The following is a 20,046-nucleotide window of genomic DNA, read 5'->3' on the forward strand; positions in this document are numbered from 1 at the left end:
TCCAAACACTGAGCCTTCCACTTCTCCTTACCCTGCCCACTGCCTCACAAGGGACAGGTTTATTGGCTGAAGAGATGTTACCTGTGATTTGCCTTTAGACCCTGCACATCAACACCTTAGTCCTTAAACATCCAAATGACTCCACTTGCCCCACTACTATCACACCAAGCTACTTCAGTCAAATACAGTTGGACAATCGTGGGGCCTTGAGACAAATTCATTAAAGTTTTATGGTCTTGCAAGCAAGCAGCTTTACTTTACAGCATCTCTTAGGAAAACAGATGGCAGTACAAGAGGAAGGAAAACATACCTTCAAAGTGCTTGCAACTGTGACAAACAAGTAAATTCTGAGGAATTCCATGGGCACAACAGATTTCACACTCGAACTGTGATAACAGTAAGCTTCCATGGTGATTTAGTTGTACATACAGGCATGGTCTTAAGCTAGCTGCAGCAAAAGATGTAGTCGGAAGAGATTTATATCCTCAGGCCATAGTAAAAGTCTGCCTGCATCTCTTACTGTCACTGACAGACCTGTCCAACAGCTTCTACAGCTTACAGTAGTCAGCACTCTATCATTCAACAAATTCAGAATTACGTCGGCCTTTACAAAGGAAGAAAGCTCCTCAAAATCTCATCAAAACCATGATTACCTGCAAAGTTGTCTTTGCTTCTTGCCCTCAGGGCAAGGAAAGAGTATACATGCAGCAGCGTGCAGAAAAGACAATGACAAACCGAAATTACATCAACAAGCAATAGAACAAGTCAATCCTGAATACCATAATACCTGGGCTTACTTGGAAAATTTGACATGATTTAGTCAAAGGTTTTTGGCAGGTTAACAGACAGCTGTTAACCTGTTACTGTCTACAGCTATTAAGCTGCGTTAACACACAGCTTAATAGCTGTAGACAATATCTGTTTATAATCCTTGTTCTTAATATGCTTATGTTTGTATATACAAGTGGCTGGTTTCGTCTTTTTCCAGCCATGCTGACACCAGAAGTGACGTAAAACAGGGAAAATTATTAAGTAGGGACAGGAGGATGTGTTCTGCTATAGCCAAACAAAAATACAGCTCAATGCACCTTTCACCTTAGCATCTCTAACATCCTGCTATAAGAAAGAGCTCCCACTCTGACACTGGAAAAGCCACTGTATCCCTGCTCTCAACACAAACACCACCATGGAGAGAGACAGAGTATAGCATCCTTCCTTCCTGTTCACGAGACCCCTGCCACAAGTGGTGTTAAAAAATCCCAAGGTTCATCCAATCTCCAGCAAGCCAAATTCTTAATATTCAGCACTCTCGATACAGGAAAATATTTCAAAAGGTTTATTTTTTTTTTCACAGCAGAATAACAGACTATCTTAAGTCACCCAGTGCTACAGCACAGCCAAGATCTGCTTGATACAGAACATCAACAGGTTTAGAGGGCTCCAGTGTTTCCTGGTGTGGGCAAAAGAACCATTTGACAGCCCAACCCCACAGTGCCTCAGCCCAAGAAGCCAGTGGCAGTGCCAGCAGCACCTCACAGATGGAGGAAGCAGCCCCCTCACAGTCTTCACGTACCACTGCACTTTGTCACAGGGGTTTCATAACTGGCACCAACGCAGCCAAACAATGATGTGCAGCAGAATGATGGCAGGTCCTGTGTTTGAAAGCAGGGCAAATCAGCCAGCATGAGAAAGAGACCTTTGAACAATGCTTAAGACACTGCACCATGCAGAGACATTCACTGTCCTTTGCTATGAGTACAAGAGAAGCAACACTGAGCTGCAGCACCAGCGCTGAGCGAGCTTTTGCATCCCCACAGCTGCACTGTGCTTGTCCATGCTGCAGAGACAAGGTGAGCACAAGGCAGGTGATGACAGAGTAACTAACCTGGTATTTCTAAGCAGAAACACATGACACAACAGTCCAAGAGTTACTCAGGAGCTTAGTGGCTACAAAGAAAAATCATGCTGCTATAATAAAAAAGAGTACAGAAAATGGAAACTCCCTATGTGTGGTTCCCACTCTAAAACTGAAGAAAACCTTCACATCTTCTTTTACAGTAACAATACAGAAGAACTACAGCTTTGGTTATAGCTGCAGAATGTTGTTACTGCCCATAAAAATGGTGTTATTGTTCCAGGATGAGCCACAGAGGGATAAAATATGACTGAACCAAGGGAACCTGGGTGGAAAGGACTGTTACCTTACCAGGAAGGCAAAGCAAGACAGACAAAGCTGTGAACAAAGACTAACCAGCTGTAAGATCACTGCTTGACTAGACAGAAAGCTAAATATTGTTATATGGCTACAGAAAGGTAAAACAGCACAGTGCGAGATGGGGAGAATTAGGATACACAAAAAGGATGGGAAGATGCTGAGGGAGGCACCACACAAAGACTGCAGGGAATAACGAGGGCTGCACCTTCCAGAGCAGAGCTGTGAAGATGAGACAGTGACTTGTGCCAACTACATCAGGATCATGGAGGAAGGAGGTGTTGGAAAGCAATAATGGAACACTGTGACAGGGAGCTATGGCTGGGATGCGCAGAGGTTCTCAGGGAAGGCAGGGGGAGGTGAGGAAGGAGACCGTGGCAACTGTGACATGAGGAGAAATGGGGAGATGCAGCTTCATGGGGTGAGGATGCCCTTGAGGATTCAACTACCAGGTAAATGGAGCAGCACTAGGGAGTAGGAGCCCAAATCTGACCTCCATGACTCCAAGAAAATATCACAGAGAAAGAGGGTAAGGAAGGAAAGAAGTAAGACGGGGTCCTGCTGAGCTGCTCACTGAGTACACTGCTCACTGAGCTGGGTAAAGCTCCCTGGGAGGTCTGAACCTGGGCACTGAGAAGAAGGTGGCCTAAGCTGGGCTACTGGGGAGGGGAACTGGAGAGGTTCACAGACGCACCGGGGGCAACTCCAGGAGCCCCTGAGGGCAGTTTGTGGGGCACTGGCAGACGCTGAAGGGCATTTAGGGGGCAACTGTTAACGGGCACCTGAGAAACAGTTAATTATGGGGATCCCTGAGGGGCATTCTGGGGTTCACAAGTGCCTGGACAGCTGTTGGGGGTGTTGTCAGGGGATCTCTGCCGTGGGGGTTGAGGTTCACCAGCAGGACCCGGAGCGGTGGTTGGGCTGTCACCGAGAACGACGGGATAAATAAACCTTTCTAACACAGACAATATTTGTTACAATTGAAGATTTTCCAGCCAACAGGGGGAAAGGGGGAAATGGCCGAGTCGCTGAGGGGCGCTTTGGCGGATGTGAGGTGGTCACAGGCAGACTCCTGAGGGGTCGTTGTGAGGGGAGAGGAGTGGGATGTGGGGGGGATCACCGGCAGCTCCCTGAGGGACGGGCTCGGTGGCAGGCCCCAGGGGAAAGCTTCGGGGGTCTTTGGCAACTCCCAAAGCGGCGGCCCGGGCTGGCGGAGGCGCGGACCGTGCCGGGCGGGAGGGAGAGGCGGCGGCACCGATCGTAACGCGGAGGCAGCGCCGGCCGCAGCGCCTCCAGGACCCCGAGGCCCTGCCCGCGGCCCCCTCCCGCCGCACGCACCTTCTGGCGGATCTGCCCGGACGTCGAGACTTTGCGGATGAGCTTCTGCAGGGAGCCGGGCTCCTGCTCCGGCTCGCTGTCCGACGACTCCTCGGGCGCGGCGCCGGCGGCCGGCTCTGGCTGTGTCTGCTCAGCCCCCGCCGCCGCCATGCTGCACGGACCGGCGGCGCGCCCGGCGCCCCCTACCGGCCCCGCACGCGCGGCGCCCCCCAGCGGCGGCCGCGTCACACGGCAGCGGCGGCGGAGGGGCGGGAGGGGCCCGGCCGCCGTAACGGGACGGGCACGGCCACCCCGCCCCGCCGCGGCTCCCTGCGAACCGCCCGAGCGCCGATCGCAACGGCCCGGCCGTAGCTTCTTGGAGCCCGGACAAAGGTGTTCAGCGCAGCCCTCCTCGCTGAGGCGAGCCCGACAGTCGGGCCTGCGATCCCTATTCCTTCCCATTCTTCGTGGCTACTGCAGCACAGAATCACAGAGTCATTCGGGTTGGAAAAGACCTCTGACATCTCGAGTCCAGCCTATAACCGAACACCACCTTGGCAACCAGACCAGAGCACTGAGTGCCACGTTCCTTCGTTCCTTGAACACCTCCACTGACGAGTACACCACCGCCTCCCTGGACAGCCCCTCCCAAAGTTCGCCCCGTGTTCCCTGGATTTAATGACCTGCTGCGGGCACACCCCACCGCCCAGGCTCCACCTGCCGTGCAGCCCCCGCCCCGAAGGGCACTTCAGCGGCGCCGAGCCCGCCCGGGGCCGCAGCAGCCCCGGCCCGGCCCCACTCCATTCGCAATGGCCAGGTAACTTCCTCCCGCCTCTCTAAGACCCATCAGCTACGGGCAGTGTAGTGTTCCCGCTGGAATCTCACGGAGATGTGCGAGGGGAAAGCGTCTGTCACAAAACCCATCCTGTCACGTATTTGCTCCAAGCTGTCTTCAAGCACAGCAGGTCCAGAGATGCCATCGCTCCCAGAGCGCATCCCTCTCCGGGAGCTGGCGAGCTCTTTACAAACAGAGTCCCACCACATCAAAGCCGCGGAGTCAGGAAATCGGATCTGCTCTCCCTCAGCGGTAAACAGGAGGAGCAGGCCACAGGTCTGACTCGGTAGAGCAACATAACACCAGAACCAGAAGAAAGGGAAGATAAAAGGCAGAGACCTATTTTCTGCTGACAGAAGTCAGCATCTGCTGCCCGAAGGGCCGGAGAAAAGTCCAGCTTGTCCTGCAGAACAGGGATCTGCAGGAACCAGCAGAAAGCCCTCCTTGCTCTCTAAGCAAATGACCAGCATGAACAAATAGTGTCTCAAAGTGCTTTCCCAAGCCCAGACAAAAGAACAGATTTAATAACCATTTAACAACCATTTCCTCCCCACTGCGCAGAGTGCACTATGACTTTGTCCCACTTAGCTTACAGAAGTCATCACCACAACTGAATTTCAGAGCAATGTCAGGCAGCAACAGAGGGCCCTCACAAAGTTGACATATAAGAAATTCTTTAAAAAGGAAAAAAAAAAATTAATCAGATCTCTGAGTTTACTGGTCCCATACTTACAGGTCTAGTTGCCAGAAACACTGAAGGAAAAACCTTTGTGGAGAAATACACACTCTGTAGTAAGACTCCTGTTCCCTCTTCTTCTCTTAGATCTTTAAAGGATTTTATGAATTCCAGCTCTCCAAGACCAGCATATTCACAAACAGTAATTTCTTCAACCTTACTGTATCTTCTGTGTGTTCTTGAGCCACCAACAAATTAGTAATAAAAATACCAGGGAAAAGCCTTCCCAGACATCTAGGTGCAAATACCTGACCCTCCCCCAAAGCTGAAATCACACAGAAATGATCCTGATCACAAACACCTGGAACTAGCCAGGTTCCTTTAGCAGCAAAACACCCAATGCAGAGCAAACATTGTGCCTCTTGCAATTCAAGCTAAGGTGAGACACCTGTGACTAATGGACAGCACTGAGGAACAGGTGTATTAGGGGAGAGCACTGATGGAACCCTGAAGTCAGCTGTGGTCTTAATTAACTGCATCCAGCATCTTAACTGAGACCAGTTTACAGAAGCAAGCAGCAAACAGATATAAGTGTGAAGTTCTTAATTCTATTTTCCAGAGCGTAGTGTAGGAAATGTAAGTCTATATTAATAAATGTGGGCCCTGCATTCAGACTTTCCAGGGAAATTTAAACCAGGGACACTGAAAAGCAGATTTAAAGCAAAAATGAAAAAAATAAAACACCAGTTGTTTTACATGCAAAGTGTAATTAGCCGATGCAACTCACTTCAGCAGAAATCTATGTGAGATTCAGGAAAATAGCCGACATTTACATGGATAATGAGAATATCCAGATCAACAAGAGAAAACAAAGTTTGCAGAATGCAATCTTATTTCTTAGAGCATAAACCAACTGCTGGCAGATGGATGTTGGGAAAGGCTCCTCAGGGAAGGCTGCACCATAATTTCCTCCTTAATTTTCTTGCACCCTCTTTTGAAGCTGTTGCCTACAGGAAACTAGATTAAATACAGACTCTGTCTGGACTTGTATTTCTGTTTGGCATTGTATATAGGGAACTTTAAGCAATTCATTGACAGTGCACATTTATCTCATCTTTAATAATGTGGTTATTAAGCATATTGCTAGAAAGCTAATACTGTGTATAAGCATTGTCTATGTTGTGGGAGACAACCTGTGAGATATTTACTGGTACAGAAAGTGAATGTAAAAGCCACATGGGGACAGAGCAAGCACTGAAAAAAATTACTGGCTGAATTTGGTAAAGCATCAATGCAAAAGCAACCAAAAGGAAGTAAAATCAGTTTTGTACAGTCTGCTGAGAAACTTTGATGAATCACCCATGGCTGCAAGCCAGCCTTCCAGGCTAGGATTTCATTCACTGGCACTTCAAAGTCACAGACTTTGACACTGAATAAGTCCAGGCAGGCTGCATAAACTCCCATTTAAGCTCTCACCAGTGTTGAAAGCAACCAACCTTTTTATTAGGCAGCCCTGAAAGCAGAAGTCATGATATGGCAGGTGTCCTGTTGTCCTCTGGTAGCTCAAGTAAGAACCAGTTGTTGTGTTTGCCCCATTCAAGGTGAATCTTGTAATAAGCAATAGAGATTCCTGATGTCATGTCCACTGACCTCAGGGCTGATCCCTGGAAGACCATGCATGAACTGAGAACATGCAGATTACTAGAAACTTGGGTCCTACATTTGTAACTGAAGCCAGACAACACAGCTCCTCTGTCAGCCTGTTCTTTTAATCACTCGTCATTTGAGGGTGAATTCTTGTCCTCTTCATCAGGTGTATTTTTTAGCTGCTGACGAGCAAACTCCTCAAATACCAGCTCTGCTTCACTGCAATGAATGAAACACAGGTTTTTCAAAATGATGTTATCCTATTTTTACACCAAGAGACTATAGGCAACAGAAGCCCACAAAAGACTCATAGTGTTTCCTTTGTCTCCAAAGTGATTTAGATCACATTCCCACAAACACCATCTTCAGTGGTGCTATTCTACCTAAAATGAAAAGCAGTTGATTGAGCAAGTCAAGGCACAAACTGAGGATGTTTTTCATCTGTACTGAATCATGTCCATTCAGGATACATATTTATCAGCTAGCTGAATAGCCTAGAGCTTGCAAGGGGCTTTGTCAAGCAATAAAATGTGAAACATTTGACCCTTACTGCTTCTATACTAAAATAGAGGCACATGGTCAAACCTAATAAGTTCCTTGCACTTCCAGCTATAGAGCACAAACACACCCTGTTAGGCAAAACACAATCTCTTAATCTATCTTCACATGGTCAGTCACTACTGTTTAACTCAGAGCAGTCATTTGTCAGGCCACAGTAACTTGCTCACTTTGGATTTTAAGCTGGGGATTTTTGGGAGTTTTGAGGAGTTTTTAAAGGAGTCAATACACAAGTGTAGCTAGAATGTGAAATACTAAATTAAACTTACCCATCCTTCCCTGCAGTCATGAGCATGCAGCAAAGGAGGAAAAAAGACACACCGGGTAGTCAGAACAGCAGATGCTAAAACATTTGCAAAATGTTTAATGCAAAAAAAATGTATAGAGCAGAGCAGTGACAAGAAGCAGCATTTGAAGCAGTACAAGCAGAATTCCAGAAAGTCTCAAAATGTGCATAACTACACCTGATGAGGCAAATCTCGATCTCCCAAATGGAGAAGCATTCCAGTAATGATACCCAAGCTATCTGAAGGGCTGAGGAACCAAGGCAGATTTTCCCATCTAGGCTTGCTCATGGTCACAGTTGTGGGAGACATCTATGCCCACACCTGGACTCTGAGCTGACAGTGCTTGCATGACATGATGTCAGCTTTAATTGCTCTATCACTGTAATTGAAGAAGTCAGCTTAGACTTAGATGAGAAGACAATGCTCTTGTTCAATAAACATGAAGGTATTAAAATTAGAGGTCAAAGTACAGAAACACCTCAGGGATCTCTCATCAGATGGGTTAAGGCTTTTGGGGCAACACTCCTGATTTCATCTTGCCCTAAAAATGGTTTCAAGACCTTTGGCATTTGTGTTTCTTTAGTGGGATCTTTGCTAACCACACTATAACAAATCCTGCTTACTAGCAGGATTCCTTGAAAGTTGTTTCAGCACAGCCTAAAATAAGCAGAAGACTGTATTTGCAGGGATTTTATTGTTCTCACAGTTATTTTAGGAAGGCATATTCACTTAACTGGCTTACTTCTCATGGGTTTGGGTCAGGGAGCAAAGCACCGTTGTTCTACAGAAATCAGCAGGAATCTGGGGCACAGCAGTGACTGGATAACTCACTACCTGGAGATTTCCCATCCACAACACACACTGCTGGAAAAGACAGCATTAAAAGTGTGCCAAAGGGGGCCACTCCAGCCAAAATGCCTCAAAGGATGGCTCATGTAAAGACACTCCTGATGGCATCTCTCCAGACCAGGACAGAAGCCAAGATGAAGTCTGGAAAGTCTCAGGACATGTATGCTTGATTGACATGAATTTAAAATGAAACATTTGGAACTTCTAAAATTTCCAACATATAAAGCATCATTCTCACTCCACTTTTTCTCCAATTATTATTCTTTAGTCTGCTCTCTTTCCCCTCTGGAGGTACTTTCATTACTATGGGAACAGTGATATCAGTGATGTGGGTGAAGCTGAGTGAGATCCCCACCAGTGATTTGAAACTGAATTTACAAAATAGAGTGAGGGGGGAAATAGATATTGTTTCAATTGGGCACATACTTAACTGTCAGATAAATGATTGCTGAGTCAATACACAGATAGTGTGGCAGCAGAGTAGTGCTTATAATGTACCTCAGATGGAAGATTACATTCAAAGATGCCCCACTTCACCTTCAGGCTGCAACACTAACTCCAACATGCTGCAGTTGTACACTAGTAGAAGTTAGGTCTACTCCAGAGTTTTCTGGCTGTCCTGTGGCTTATTTAATATTATAATATTAAAAAAAATCTCAGAAAATGGGTAGACTATTGCTTCTTTTAATTAGCATTCAAGCAATTGCTTTGAGGGTTGGGATGGGAGGGGGATTGATGAGGGTCCAGAATATCATCATCCTCTCAGGGAAGGGTTTTCTGGAAGCTTTTATTATGCAGCCACAGAAATTATTCCATGTAATTCAAGTCATAGCATGCAGTAATTTTCAGTATAAACTTGCTTTTAACCTCTCTTAACTTAATGGGGGAGAAAAGAAAAAGAGAGTGGGTTTTGTTATTTTCCAAGACATTCAATGCTTTAAAATTTCCTAATTTCTGAAAGTCAAAATACCAAAACAGGGAAAGTATTGCTTTACTGTTAGAAGGACAAAGCATTCCTGGGTTTCTTGAAAACAGCCCTTTCGTGCAAGTTTAATCAGGGAGCAGATAAATGGCCATTTGTTGAACAACAGCCAAAACAAAGGCCAGTGTCCAAGACATAGGCCCCCAAAACGTAAAACATCAGAAGATTGGCAGGAAAACCCCAGACCAAAGAACTCATGCTGAGACCACAGCCTTGAGGAAAACTCAGCAGGAACTTCTGGGCTAACTGCTGACCAGGAAAGGTCTTGGAAGCATGAAGAGACACAGCCCCATTTGAATCTATCTTTAAAAGAAACAGATCTCTGCACATTTTTTGTCAACAGGCGGAACAGACAGACTGCCAATGTGACAGGAGCTGCTTTGCCTAAAAATAACCACATGTGAGCCACATGGGTCCAGAAAGAGTCACAAAACCAGCACACACGAAACATGCAAATCCTGACCTAGCAGAAGACCAAGAGAAGAAAGTGATAAAACGCAGGGAAGGAAAGATAGCAAGCTGCTTCTTTTCTGTCTCCTGCAGGCATAGGGAAGAAAGATCAAGCAATCTGCAACAGCCATGCACTGTGACAGACCTGCTGTTTACTGAGTGATGAATGCTTCAGAGCTTGCTCACAGACAGCTAGAGAGGGCAAAGCCATCTGCTGTGAAATAGAGCACACAGCACTTGCTCACACTTGCCCCAGCTTGGCCCTGAAAACATTACATCATGTTCTCAGGAAGCTTATGTTTCTGAGGTTCTCTGTACTCAAGTCAGCCCTGCATGATTAAATGCATTGATGCTACACATTTTACTTCTGCCATAAATCACCTTGGCTAGAGAAAAGGATATTCCCCCAGTGCAAAATAAATCACAATATGTGGCATTTTTAAATCCCACTCCAGCTTTAACTCCGTAAGATGGTTGCTCTGACTTCTTTCTGTTCTACCAGCTATGCCTTAAGACAGTCAAGTGAGCAGGAAGGTGCAGTAGGCAAACTGGTCACTACTGACTCATCAATAAAAACAAAAGGGAATCAGAAAAGAAGACAAGGAGTGATCTCAAAACTCCCTGTGCATGCACCTTTGCCTACTCTCACTGCAGAAACTGCTGAGCAAACCAACAAAGAAAAATTCCATATTTTGGGACCTTTGAGGGTCCAAACACTGTTGAAGCTCCATCTCTGCAATTAAGCCTGGATTTGCTTGATTCCAAATTAGATGGTATTTCACTAATGAAACACATTATGTTTCTCAGAGTTCATGAGCTAAAGTGGTAGAAGAAAAAATTAAAAAGCCTGAACTCAAAACTGGGAAAAGTGATGAAGCACAGTGCATGGAAAACTACCAACCAATAAAGCTGAAAAGCGTTTCAGTTTACCACCTTCATATGGGAGACTGTAATAAGCTCACACACCACATTACAGCACAGTTTTCAAGTCAGCTATTCAGGCTTCAGAGGAATTTTCTGTTGTGTTAGAGTATCTGTTTTTAAGAGAAAGCATTTATTTCCTGTGTTAACCATTTGCAGGGCTTTCCCATGGGATAGCTCCCGAAATTACCTGCGTTTTTTTCAATTTATAAGAAACCTGGTATTTCCATCTGTACAAAATGCATAGAACATAGCTGACACTTCTGACAGCAAGCTCCTAGAAGACTTTGATGTAGCAAACAACATGTGGGCTATGACTCTGGTAAGAGGATATGCTGGGGGAAGTGATCTGAGAAATAGTGCAGGTCTCCATTTTCCTTGTAAAGTCTTCTGCCCACATCCTTTTGAGTGTACTGTATAAAGGAGTACATCATCCCTCCTTTGAAATGAAGGCAGAATTGCCTGACTTCCATTTTTCCTCATATTACAAATGCTTCTGCCAGAAGTTTAAAGTAATAAAAAGGGGTTGTTGGCATTTCAACAAAAAAGTCATGTAAAAAAAAAATCACACCACTCTAAAAATGTAAAATTCTTTACAGTTGCCTAAACCTTTGGATGAGCCTTGTTAGAGGTTTTCAAGCTTTCCTTGATGTCCATGAAAGCTCCTGAGGTACTAGACGGCCCTCACCAGCCACATTCCTGGGATCACCAGTGCCATCCCAGACTCCACTACTTCTGTGCCAAAGAGAATGTGCTGGCACTGCTCACAGCAGGGGCTTTCCCAGGGAAAATCAGTTTCCTGTAGGTGCAACTGTTACAGGAGAGAGAAAACCTACCTTTGCCCACTCCAGCACATCCATAATTAGCAAAGCCTGATTCCCAACCAGAGCATCTGAATGTGGAGTGGATCACCAGCTCTCTTCTCATTGCTGACACTTGATTCCTCCAACAATTTCACACAGTAAGGACTCGAGTCACCCCTTTCTAATGCTTCTAGTATAGACCAAAGCATTTATCTAAGGATAACTCTTCTCAAAGGTTTCACTGTCATTTTCATGTGAAAGTTTCATGTTCTTAGAAACAGCAGCTTTAAGGCAGTTTGGGCACAAAGAGAAAATGAAAGAGGAAAAAAAGGAGCACAAAAGCAGCCATGGCTTTTGTTTGAAGCCCATTAAACTTAGTGAGAGTAGGACAAGATGGGTCATTTGTAACAGCCACAGCAGGAAAGGGCTGGTGTGTCTGGTGGTCAAGAGAGGCTTCAGATGCTGTATGGGAGCTTCTGATTTAGAGTGAGCACCTTGCAATCTCTGGTGCTCACCACTGGTGAACAGAGCCAGCCAGGGCCTCAGGAAGTGGGAGGATGCTCCTGACAGCCTGTGGTTTTGGCATCTGATCCCAAGCCTGAAGATGCCTGGGTAAGGCTTGCTACTCACACTGTTACAGAGGTCCCTCACTTCCACACAGAGACCTAACATTGAAGAGATGTTAATCTTGGATAACCACTGAACAAGAAGGCCCCATCACAGACACCATGGCAAATGCCACATCAAGATAACAGGGATTCAAGACTCATCAGTACTTTTATCACCTCTTCACTTTGCTTAAAAGTATTTGGCTTTGTACAGTGCTCATGGGTGTTAGGTATTTTCTGCATCAGATTTTTTTTCTTTTTTGCTTATACTGCAATCTGGCTGGGAATTGCTGACAGCTTCATATAGGATATTTTGCACTGCAGTCATAAGATTTAACTGTGCAGAGTTTCCCTCAAACCCCTGTTCTCTGAGCTGTGATTCCATGCATGAAAGATGAAAGGGAACATGAGTCTTTTCCATTTTCTCCCATCTTTGCATCCCTGCTCTCTGTTTAGTGCCTGCAGGTTGATACATACATACACACACATATATATATAAACACACAAACACACAGAACAGCTCCACACTGGAGCCTTGTAGGCTCTGAAGGCTTCCTGTAGCACAAATCATTCTAAGCCTTACAATGGTGAGATCTCAGCAGAGCCTGTCAATGAACAAAGGTGTAACTGACCTGCTGGGTTCTTTTCCTCAGGTTTGGGGTGCATGAGACGAAATGGCAGCTCTGTGCCCACTTCACTTTAGGGAGAAGAAAGAATGCATCAGATCCACAGCTCCACACACATGCCTGGTTCAGCCTCCTTCCTCCTTAGGCCAGCCTGAGCCCTCAGCTTCAGCTTCACCCATTCTTTCATATTTTTCTAATAATAATTTTGCTCTCAAAAAAGTTAAGCTCAAATTTCTCCACAAATATCCCAGGCATATTCACTTACATAGACTGGGTTTATTGTGGGCTGAATGTACTTGCATGTATATAAAATCAAAAGATATTTTTGTAATAGCTTCATTTTCACAGGAGAACCACAAACTACTTGCTTCTAACAGCTTAAGGGACAGTTACTTTTTTAGGGAGGTGGGAATGGCAATTAAAAAAAAAAAGAATAAACAGATGAACTAACAACTAGGACTGCATGGTCTGAAAAGGAAGATGACATTTACCTGGAAGTGAGGTCTCCCAGCATTCTACAAAAGAAAACAAGGAGAAACACAAAGAATATTTAATGCCTCTCTATTTTGGTTTCCTACAGGAAACAGCAAGTGCTGTTTAATTGGTGGACTACTGAAATCACTTTCCTGATGTACTGTTCTCTACTTGCCACAAATTCAACTGAACTCGTTTTTAAAAAAGGTAGTCTTACTTTTTCATGTCATTCTCATGGAGAAAGAGACTGAGTTTTTGAACTCCTGACCAAGTGTTGGGCATGGCCCCTTTTCCAACAGCCAAAAGGCAAGTGGCTGACCACAGAAAGCAGCAGGCATTTTATCATGCTTTAGGCAAACCTTTGATGCATTTTTATACTAGAACGAAGCATAGATGAATGAAATACAAATGTAAATGGTGACTAGCATCAACCAAGAATCACTATTCTGGCCCTTTTTTTGTACTGTATCCTGGATCTGTCTCATGTTGGTAACATCAGCTTTACCCAGAAAGCTGGCTGAGTACAGAACCTGAGCTACAATGTTTATGACTCAGGCAGATGTTTTCACCTTCTGCTCTGGGAGAACAGCAATGCCAACATAAGAGGTTCACACAAAGTTTCACCTCACTTCTCACAAAATAGGTTACAGCTTTGAAACAAAAATTGCAATGCAAACCAGAGGTTCCTACTTCAACCATAAAGTTATATGGTATCTAAGGAGAGTAACACAAACCCTTTGGCTCAGGGCAAGTTCTATGGATAGGCCAAGACTGTTTTCCAGGCAATTTATGCTTTACAGGGAGCCTTATATCCTATAACATGTGCCCTTTCTCTTGTGGTGGACTGTTCTGGTTTCTCCTCACTCATCAATGACAAACATACTCTCCTCCCTTAATTCCAGGCAGATGTAGCAAAAAGTGTGTTACACTTACCCTGGAACAGTGAGCTTCACTTTGATCTTGTAGGAAACCAGAATCCCCATCACTGTCTTGTCTATTCCATCCTTAATGCTGCCAGAGAAAACAGAGAGCAGTGTGAGGTGGCACAGCAGTATAGCAACAACACACACCTGGAGCAAGAACTAGAACATCCTGAAAGTGGGAGGGCAGGCAAGCCTCAGGTACAGCCAAAACTTCTCCAGATCTGTGATCCCCATTCACCCTGAAGGAACATGATGGCATTAGCAATGGTGCTACATGTATCCATCTGGGCACAACTTTACAAAGTCCTGAGGGAGGTGTCTCCTCCATGCTCCCCTCTTCTCTGTAACTCTCCTACTACCTGGGACCATTTAAAACTTCACTCACATAGTACTAGAAGCCAAGTTGGTGTCCTCATCCTTCAGTTTTCCATCCAGAGCAATTTCCCGTGTCTCCCGGTTATTCGCAAGCAAGGGCAGAAGTGTCAGTGTCTTGGTCAGGCTACTGTTTGGCTGCACCTTTTCCCTGAAAATAAGAAGGGAAGGTGGTTACACACCCAACTAGGAGAATTTCAAAACAGATTACGAAGCTGCCCAAAAGGAGAGGAATTTATCTGTGCAAATTCAGTTGTCAACAATACAGAAGTCCACCTCTAATCTAGGCAGCAAAATTCCCTTTATAATCAACAGAGAAAAATAAGCACTTATAGAAAATGCTTAATTTCACATTAAGGCAGAGAAGTAGGTAAAATCCACAGAATAATAGAATAGTTTAGGTTGGAAAAGCCCTTTAAGATTATCAAGTCCAACCACTAACCAACACTGCCAAGGCCACCAGTGAACCATGTCCCTAAGTGCCACATTGACTTTTCCTAATATCTAATCTACACCTCCCTGGGTGCCACATCCTCTGTGCTGCAAAACTCTGAATTTGGACAAAATGAATCCTAGTTGAGTATACCAATACTGAATGGAAAACACGTCCCTAAGCTACAGAGGAGAACACTAGACAAAGTACCTGGGTATGCCCAACCCTCCTCACAGTGTGAGGTTCAGAGCTGTACTGCCAGTACAGTGCAAAGAAGCAAGTGGTTCTCCTAACATCTACAGACTCAAGGTTTCTGTGGGCTTTGTCAGGCCAGAAGAAATTAAATGGAATGCTCTTGCTCAAGCAGGAGTCCATGACTTCCACTCAAACAACAGCACCTTTCAGAAAAGTGTTGCAGATTTCCAGCAATTGGGAACCTTCCACCACCACCACTAAGCTTGTCTAGCAGGTAATTACTCTTCAAACCTATTCTGCAACATCCCCATTCCCTGAAAAAACATGAGGATCTCTGCTGCTCTGTGGAAAGGAGACCAGCTGCATCTAGAGAGTATGAGTGGTGTGGCACACACGAGGCAAGAGGAGAGAGCACTGTAACAGCAGGAAGCTGCCAGACTCTCAGTATGAGAACCTCTCATCACTGATGATGAGGGTAATGAAAAGGGTGTGAAGGAGCAGGAGCATTCACTCACTGTGCTTCCTCAGTAGCCACCACTTTGGTATAGAAGTCACTGGAGTACAGCACCACATTGGCCACCTGCTCCACTGAGGGAGAATGAAGAAAGCAGACACTCAGGTGTGTGCATGCACCACAAACAACACACTTGCCCCCACCCCAAGTCCAAGGAATGGGAAACATGGTGAAGAAAGCAGAAACCCCATCCATTAGAGCCTGAAGGGACCCCCAGGTCAGACAGCCTGACCTGGACAGAGACCAACAGCAAAAACATACCCTGGACTTTGATCTTCTTCACTGTTTTCTCTGTGTTGTTGTTGATGGTGACAGTGACTGGAATGGGCTCACCATGGTAGTATACCTATGAAGAATGTGATGCTCAGAAATCCAGCCAGGACACTTCTTCCAAGCCCAAACCCCTCTAGTTCCTCCAGATTACACCCCACAGAGGCCATACAGGGGAAGATGACCCCTCCCAGTGATTCATGACCCCTCCTTCAATGACTTCAAATGTGTTTGGTAACAGGGTTTCAACCACCCCTAGCAGTAGCCACTGACAGAAATTACATTAGAGCCCTTGAGTGCTGGGACAAGTCAGTCTCAGCTGAGAACGCAGCAAAATGCCCATTGGCCTGCAGATACCACGATGCCCCCAGCTCCAGGGCAAATGCCCCCTCACCTCTTTACTGAGCCAAGCTTTCAGGTGCAGGGGCTTGTTGGACATGAAGAACTGCCAGGTGGTCTCTGCACAAGGCTGGGGTCCTGGCTTCTCCGGAGCATACTGCACCTTACGGATCAGCAGACGTGCAGAGTTCCTGGGAAGCAGCAGAGGACACCCATGGTGACTCCCAGTGCCTGGCAGAGGAAGGAGTTCTGCACTCCCATGTGCCCACAGCCAGGAAGTCACTGACAAGGGGGGCAAAGCTGAACAAACAACCCAGGTGCATCACTGGACCACCCATCTCCTTAAGGCAAAGCTGAAGAGAGACACATCCTGTTACCTCCTATGAATTCTCTCTTCCACATTTTCTGTTGAGAAAGCTTTCACCTCAAAGTCCACCCCACAAGTCTGCCAGAGAGAGAGAGGAGAGCTGTGAAATCAGGATCAGAAGACAGGAGCATCTGCAGATGTTTCAGTATCTTTCTGCACACCAGAAACTGTCAGACTCCTGCCAGCTGCAAATTACTCTGGCCTCCCACCACTGTCACAGACATCCCTGACAACTGGTGTTGGCACATGCACCTGTTCTACAGTGCTTCTGATAAATGGGACTTAATCCCAGCCTCTGAAAGATGACATCCCTGCTCCTGGAAAGGCTTCCTGTGAGACCAGAGCTGGAAAGGTCACATCATAAGACTGACCAGTGTGCTACGCTCTCTGGCCCACCCTGGGTTTCTGAACTGAATTTCTGAGTTGGCTTTGCAATGCCAAAACCAGCATCTAAGGAGTGGAAGTGATCATGCCAAGCTAACCTTTGCTTTAACAGGTTTATAGCATCGTGGGGCACCTGTGTGAGTCCCAGGTAATTCTCTACAGAGACATTTTTGCACCAGATTCTACAACCCTCATCCCAACTTTGCCTGCCGGATTGCCTAGTTCTGCTGTCCAGACAAGCATCCAGTCAAGTATAAAAGGAATATTTTTAACAGTATCAGAAACCTTGCAGAACATATAATTATTTAGTGACTTTTACTACAGGGTCTTTTTTCTGTTTACACATACGTACAAGCCAGCTTTTCTCTGCATTTAATTCAGGGCAGGTCTTAACACAAGTTATTTATAGCAATCTGTGAGATTTTAGGCACTCGGTCTCCTTTTCTTTCATGTAGCTTCACAGCAACAATCATTTTATGTGCAGCCAAACCACAGATCATGTGATATTCTTAAAGAAGCTACAACACTGCAGATTTTGTAGTCTTGCTGCTATTTGTTTGGATTCCCTTTCTTATTCTGAGGATTTCAACTCCAATTCTCTGACACATACTTGTAGCCCTTAGCTCTTGACATTCGTGGCACAGCACAGTAAAATCAGTATCAGCTTCTCCTACTCTCAAGCTAAACAAATTCCCATGGTTTTCTTCCTTCTAACTTTCCTTAACCAGGATAGGGCACAAGTGTCCCACTGGCCTCACCTTATCAACATCACGAGGTGCAGGCTGCAGACAGACTGAGCAAGGCAGGTAATCTGGAAACTGTGGGAGGAAGAAGAGGAAATGCCCCAAACCAATAGCACACAGATGTTTTAGGTAACATACTGCTCACAAAAGCAGTCCTGAAGACAAGGGGTCACTCATTGTAACACCGTATCCCTTTGGAATTCTGGCTAGTATACTTGCCTTGTATGAACAAATCCCTTTCTTCCAAAAATACTTTAAAAGTCAAGAAAGAAAAAAAAAAAGTCCATGTTCCTCAGGAACACTAAGACAGACATATGACTGACAGCACTGGAAGGATTTCCTGTTAGAATCTGGCAGTCAGCTGTCATTTGTCATCAGCTCTCCAAGACCTTTTCATCTCCTTATTTGATCCAAAGTTTTTAAAGGAAAAGGATTTGGCACTGGGGCAATGGTAAAAAGTATTCCAGCCCCTCAGGAATGGGAAGGCAAGAATATATGGGGCTGTTGCTAGCATAAAGCCATTGCAAATTCCCTTGCCTTTTTTAAGAAAACACTTCTCACAGTGCTGTGATCACTGCACAGTTAGGATCTTCTTGCACTTTACCTCTCAGGATTGCAAGAAGAAAGAAAAACATTGGTACCACCACCTGTCACTCAAAACTGGAACTTGCAGAACACGAATTCAGTATTACTTCCCATCTTCAGTCCATCACCAGTCCTCAACAGCCTGATAAGTACAGGCAAGAAGAGAATCAGAGGCTCTTCTGAAATACTTACTGTAAAGAAAAAGGGATAAGCATTTTTCCCCAGCTTCTTTAGCAGAGATTCCTGCAAGAGGGTGAGAGACTCTGGCTTGTCAGCAGGTGGGTACACCTGGACCCTGGAGAAGAACAGGTCCCGGCGGAAGGTGAGGCCAATCACATCAATGTCTTCCTGGCCGTAGCGGAACGCGCAGGTGAGGGACACAAACACTGGCAAGAAGCACAGGACAGATGAAACATGCAGCAGGATAACAGTGAAGCCAGGCTGGGATGGGGACACCTCCTGCCTCAGGGAGACATGGAAACTCATTTCAACACTTGCATAACCCAGTGACTATTCATCCCATGTGTAACAACAGACATTGCATTGATATGAAGCCCATTCACTGAGGCAGAGAGTTATGTTTGTACCCTTAAAAGAATAAAAAGGTTCTACCTTAGCATCTCACTCAGAAACACAAACAATTTCTGAGACATACATTGCATAAAACCTCAAACCTTTTTTCCCCTTGATAATAGCAGGATCCACCAATACAACACCGTCTGAAAGAAAGGGAAATAATCAAGATTAACATACATAAAAGCAGGGTTGAGAGCAGGAAGAGCAGCACATAACCTCGTGGACTTACCTACAGGTTCCACATTCCCTATGTTGTCAATGAAGTCCCGCTTTCCCAGGTAGATGGTCAGCTGTGGGGAGAGAATGACCACAGTTGAACTATAAAATGTTTGTAGTTGTTGAAGGAAGGGGGACACACACATCAGAGAGCTATAAATTTTGCAGAGAAAAAGACTGAAAAGACTTCTGTCTGACTACAGGTAAAACTCAAACCTAAATAAGCCCATTATTAATGTACTCACAGCTTTGTCACGGGTGCTTTTTCTGAAGATAACTTGTTTTTGAGCAGAATCAGCATTCTTCCCACCAATCCCAGTCTTTTGAGACTCAGGGCAGCTCATGGTCAAAGACAGGGATGTGACTGGGTGAATGAAGATTTTCTGTCCCAAAATATCCTGCGCCAGATGCCTGGGAAAAATAGGTGGATGAGATAAAAGCGGTAGGTAAAGCACTGTACTCCTGTGCTGTTTCAGACCCCCTCACGCATCCAAATGTGTGTCTAAAAGCTACAAAGGTGGTTTGTGTTGATAAGGAGTCAGACCGATCCCCAAATAAGAACTCATCTGTCCTGTTGCATTTTCCTCAACCAGAACCCAGTGCAACCCATCATGGGCAGAGCAGCACTGAGCTCAAAGCAGAATGCACCGTAAGGATAGAACAGCCCAGCCACCTGCCCAGAAAGGCAACAATTATACTTAGAGGAAGGGAACAGCTTGCACCTGAGGAGTAGAAAACATATGGAATAAAACATATGGAATAAAAATTCTTCAGGAGGAGAAAAAGAAGGAGGGAGAGAAAAGGGGGGGGGGGGGGGGGAAGAGAATGGGGGAAAAATAAGAGAAGCAGTGGACAAAAGAAGAGAAGGGAAGAAGAGAAAGGGG

The 20,046-nt window shown here is 45.4% G+C and overlaps 2 protein-coding genes across 8 annotated transcripts in view; both read right to left on the bottom strand.

The window, feature by feature from the left end:
• Positions 1-3,734, bottom strand: part of DGKD (diacylglycerol kinase delta) — a 61,418-nt gene extending 57,684 nt beyond the window's left edge. For all 4 annotated transcript variants that reach the window (XR_008432656.1, XM_053952055.1, XM_053952054.1 and 1 more), the window contains exon 1: positions 3,551-3,734. Coding sequence is in view for 3 of the 4 variants with exons in the window: in XM_053952055.1 (XP_053808030.1) it covers positions 3,551-3,700 (150 nt within the window). In the remaining variant the exon portion in view is untranslated. The remainder of the gene's footprint in view (positions 1-3,550) is intronic.
• A 28-nt stretch (positions 3,735-3,762) lies between these two features.
• On the bottom strand, positions 3,763-19,623 carry SAG (S-antigen visual arrestin). Of its 4 annotated transcripts, none has more exons than XM_053952086.1 (15): positions 19,408-19,623; positions 19,176-19,236; positions 19,045-19,089; positions 18,563-18,756; positions 17,801-17,860; positions 16,669-16,736; positions 16,347-16,482; positions 15,944-16,028; positions 15,684-15,756; positions 14,554-14,691; positions 14,179-14,256; positions 13,263-13,286; positions 12,778-12,842; positions 7,515-7,588; positions 3,763-6,906 (listed from the first exon to the last, which is right to left on the bottom strand). In XM_053952086.1, exons 1-15 carry the CDS (start codon positions 19,504-19,506, stop codon positions 6,904-6,906), a joined length of 1,203 nt encoding a protein of 400 aa, XP_053808061.1. In that variant the 5' UTR covers positions 19,507-19,623; the 3' UTR covers positions 3,763-6,903. The 4 variants fall into 4 exon arrangements, with proteins under 4 accessions (XP_053808061.1, XP_053808062.1, XP_053808060.1 ...); XM_053952088.1 differs by lacking the exon at positions 3,763-6,906 and adding an exon at positions 10,457-10,461 and having other exon boundaries at positions 7,498-8,546; XM_053952087.1 differs by lacking the exon at positions 7,515-7,588.
• Between the last annotated feature and the right edge of the window lie 423 nt (positions 19,624-20,046).

The sequence above is a fragment of the Vidua chalybeata genome, chromosome 10, assembly GCF_026979565.1.
Source record: "Vidua chalybeata isolate OUT-0048 chromosome 10, bVidCha1 merged haplotype, whole genome shotgun sequence".
NCBI lineage: Eukaryota > Metazoa > Chordata > Aves > Passeriformes > Viduidae > Vidua > Vidua chalybeata.

Coding starts and splice junctions, on each gene's coding strand:
- SAG (XM_053952088.1), bottom strand. CDS start 19,506: ATGAGCTGCCCTGAGTCTCAAAAGACTGGGATTGGTGGGAAGAATGCT. Junction 17,861..18,562: donor CTTATCCCTTTTTCTTTACA/GTAAGTATTTCA, acceptor TTCCTCCCACAG/TTTCCAGATTACCTGCCTTG. Junction 13,287..14,178: donor GTGAAGCTCACTGTTCCAGG/GTAAGTGTAACA, acceptor TTTCTTTTGTAG/AATGCTGGGAGACCTCACTT.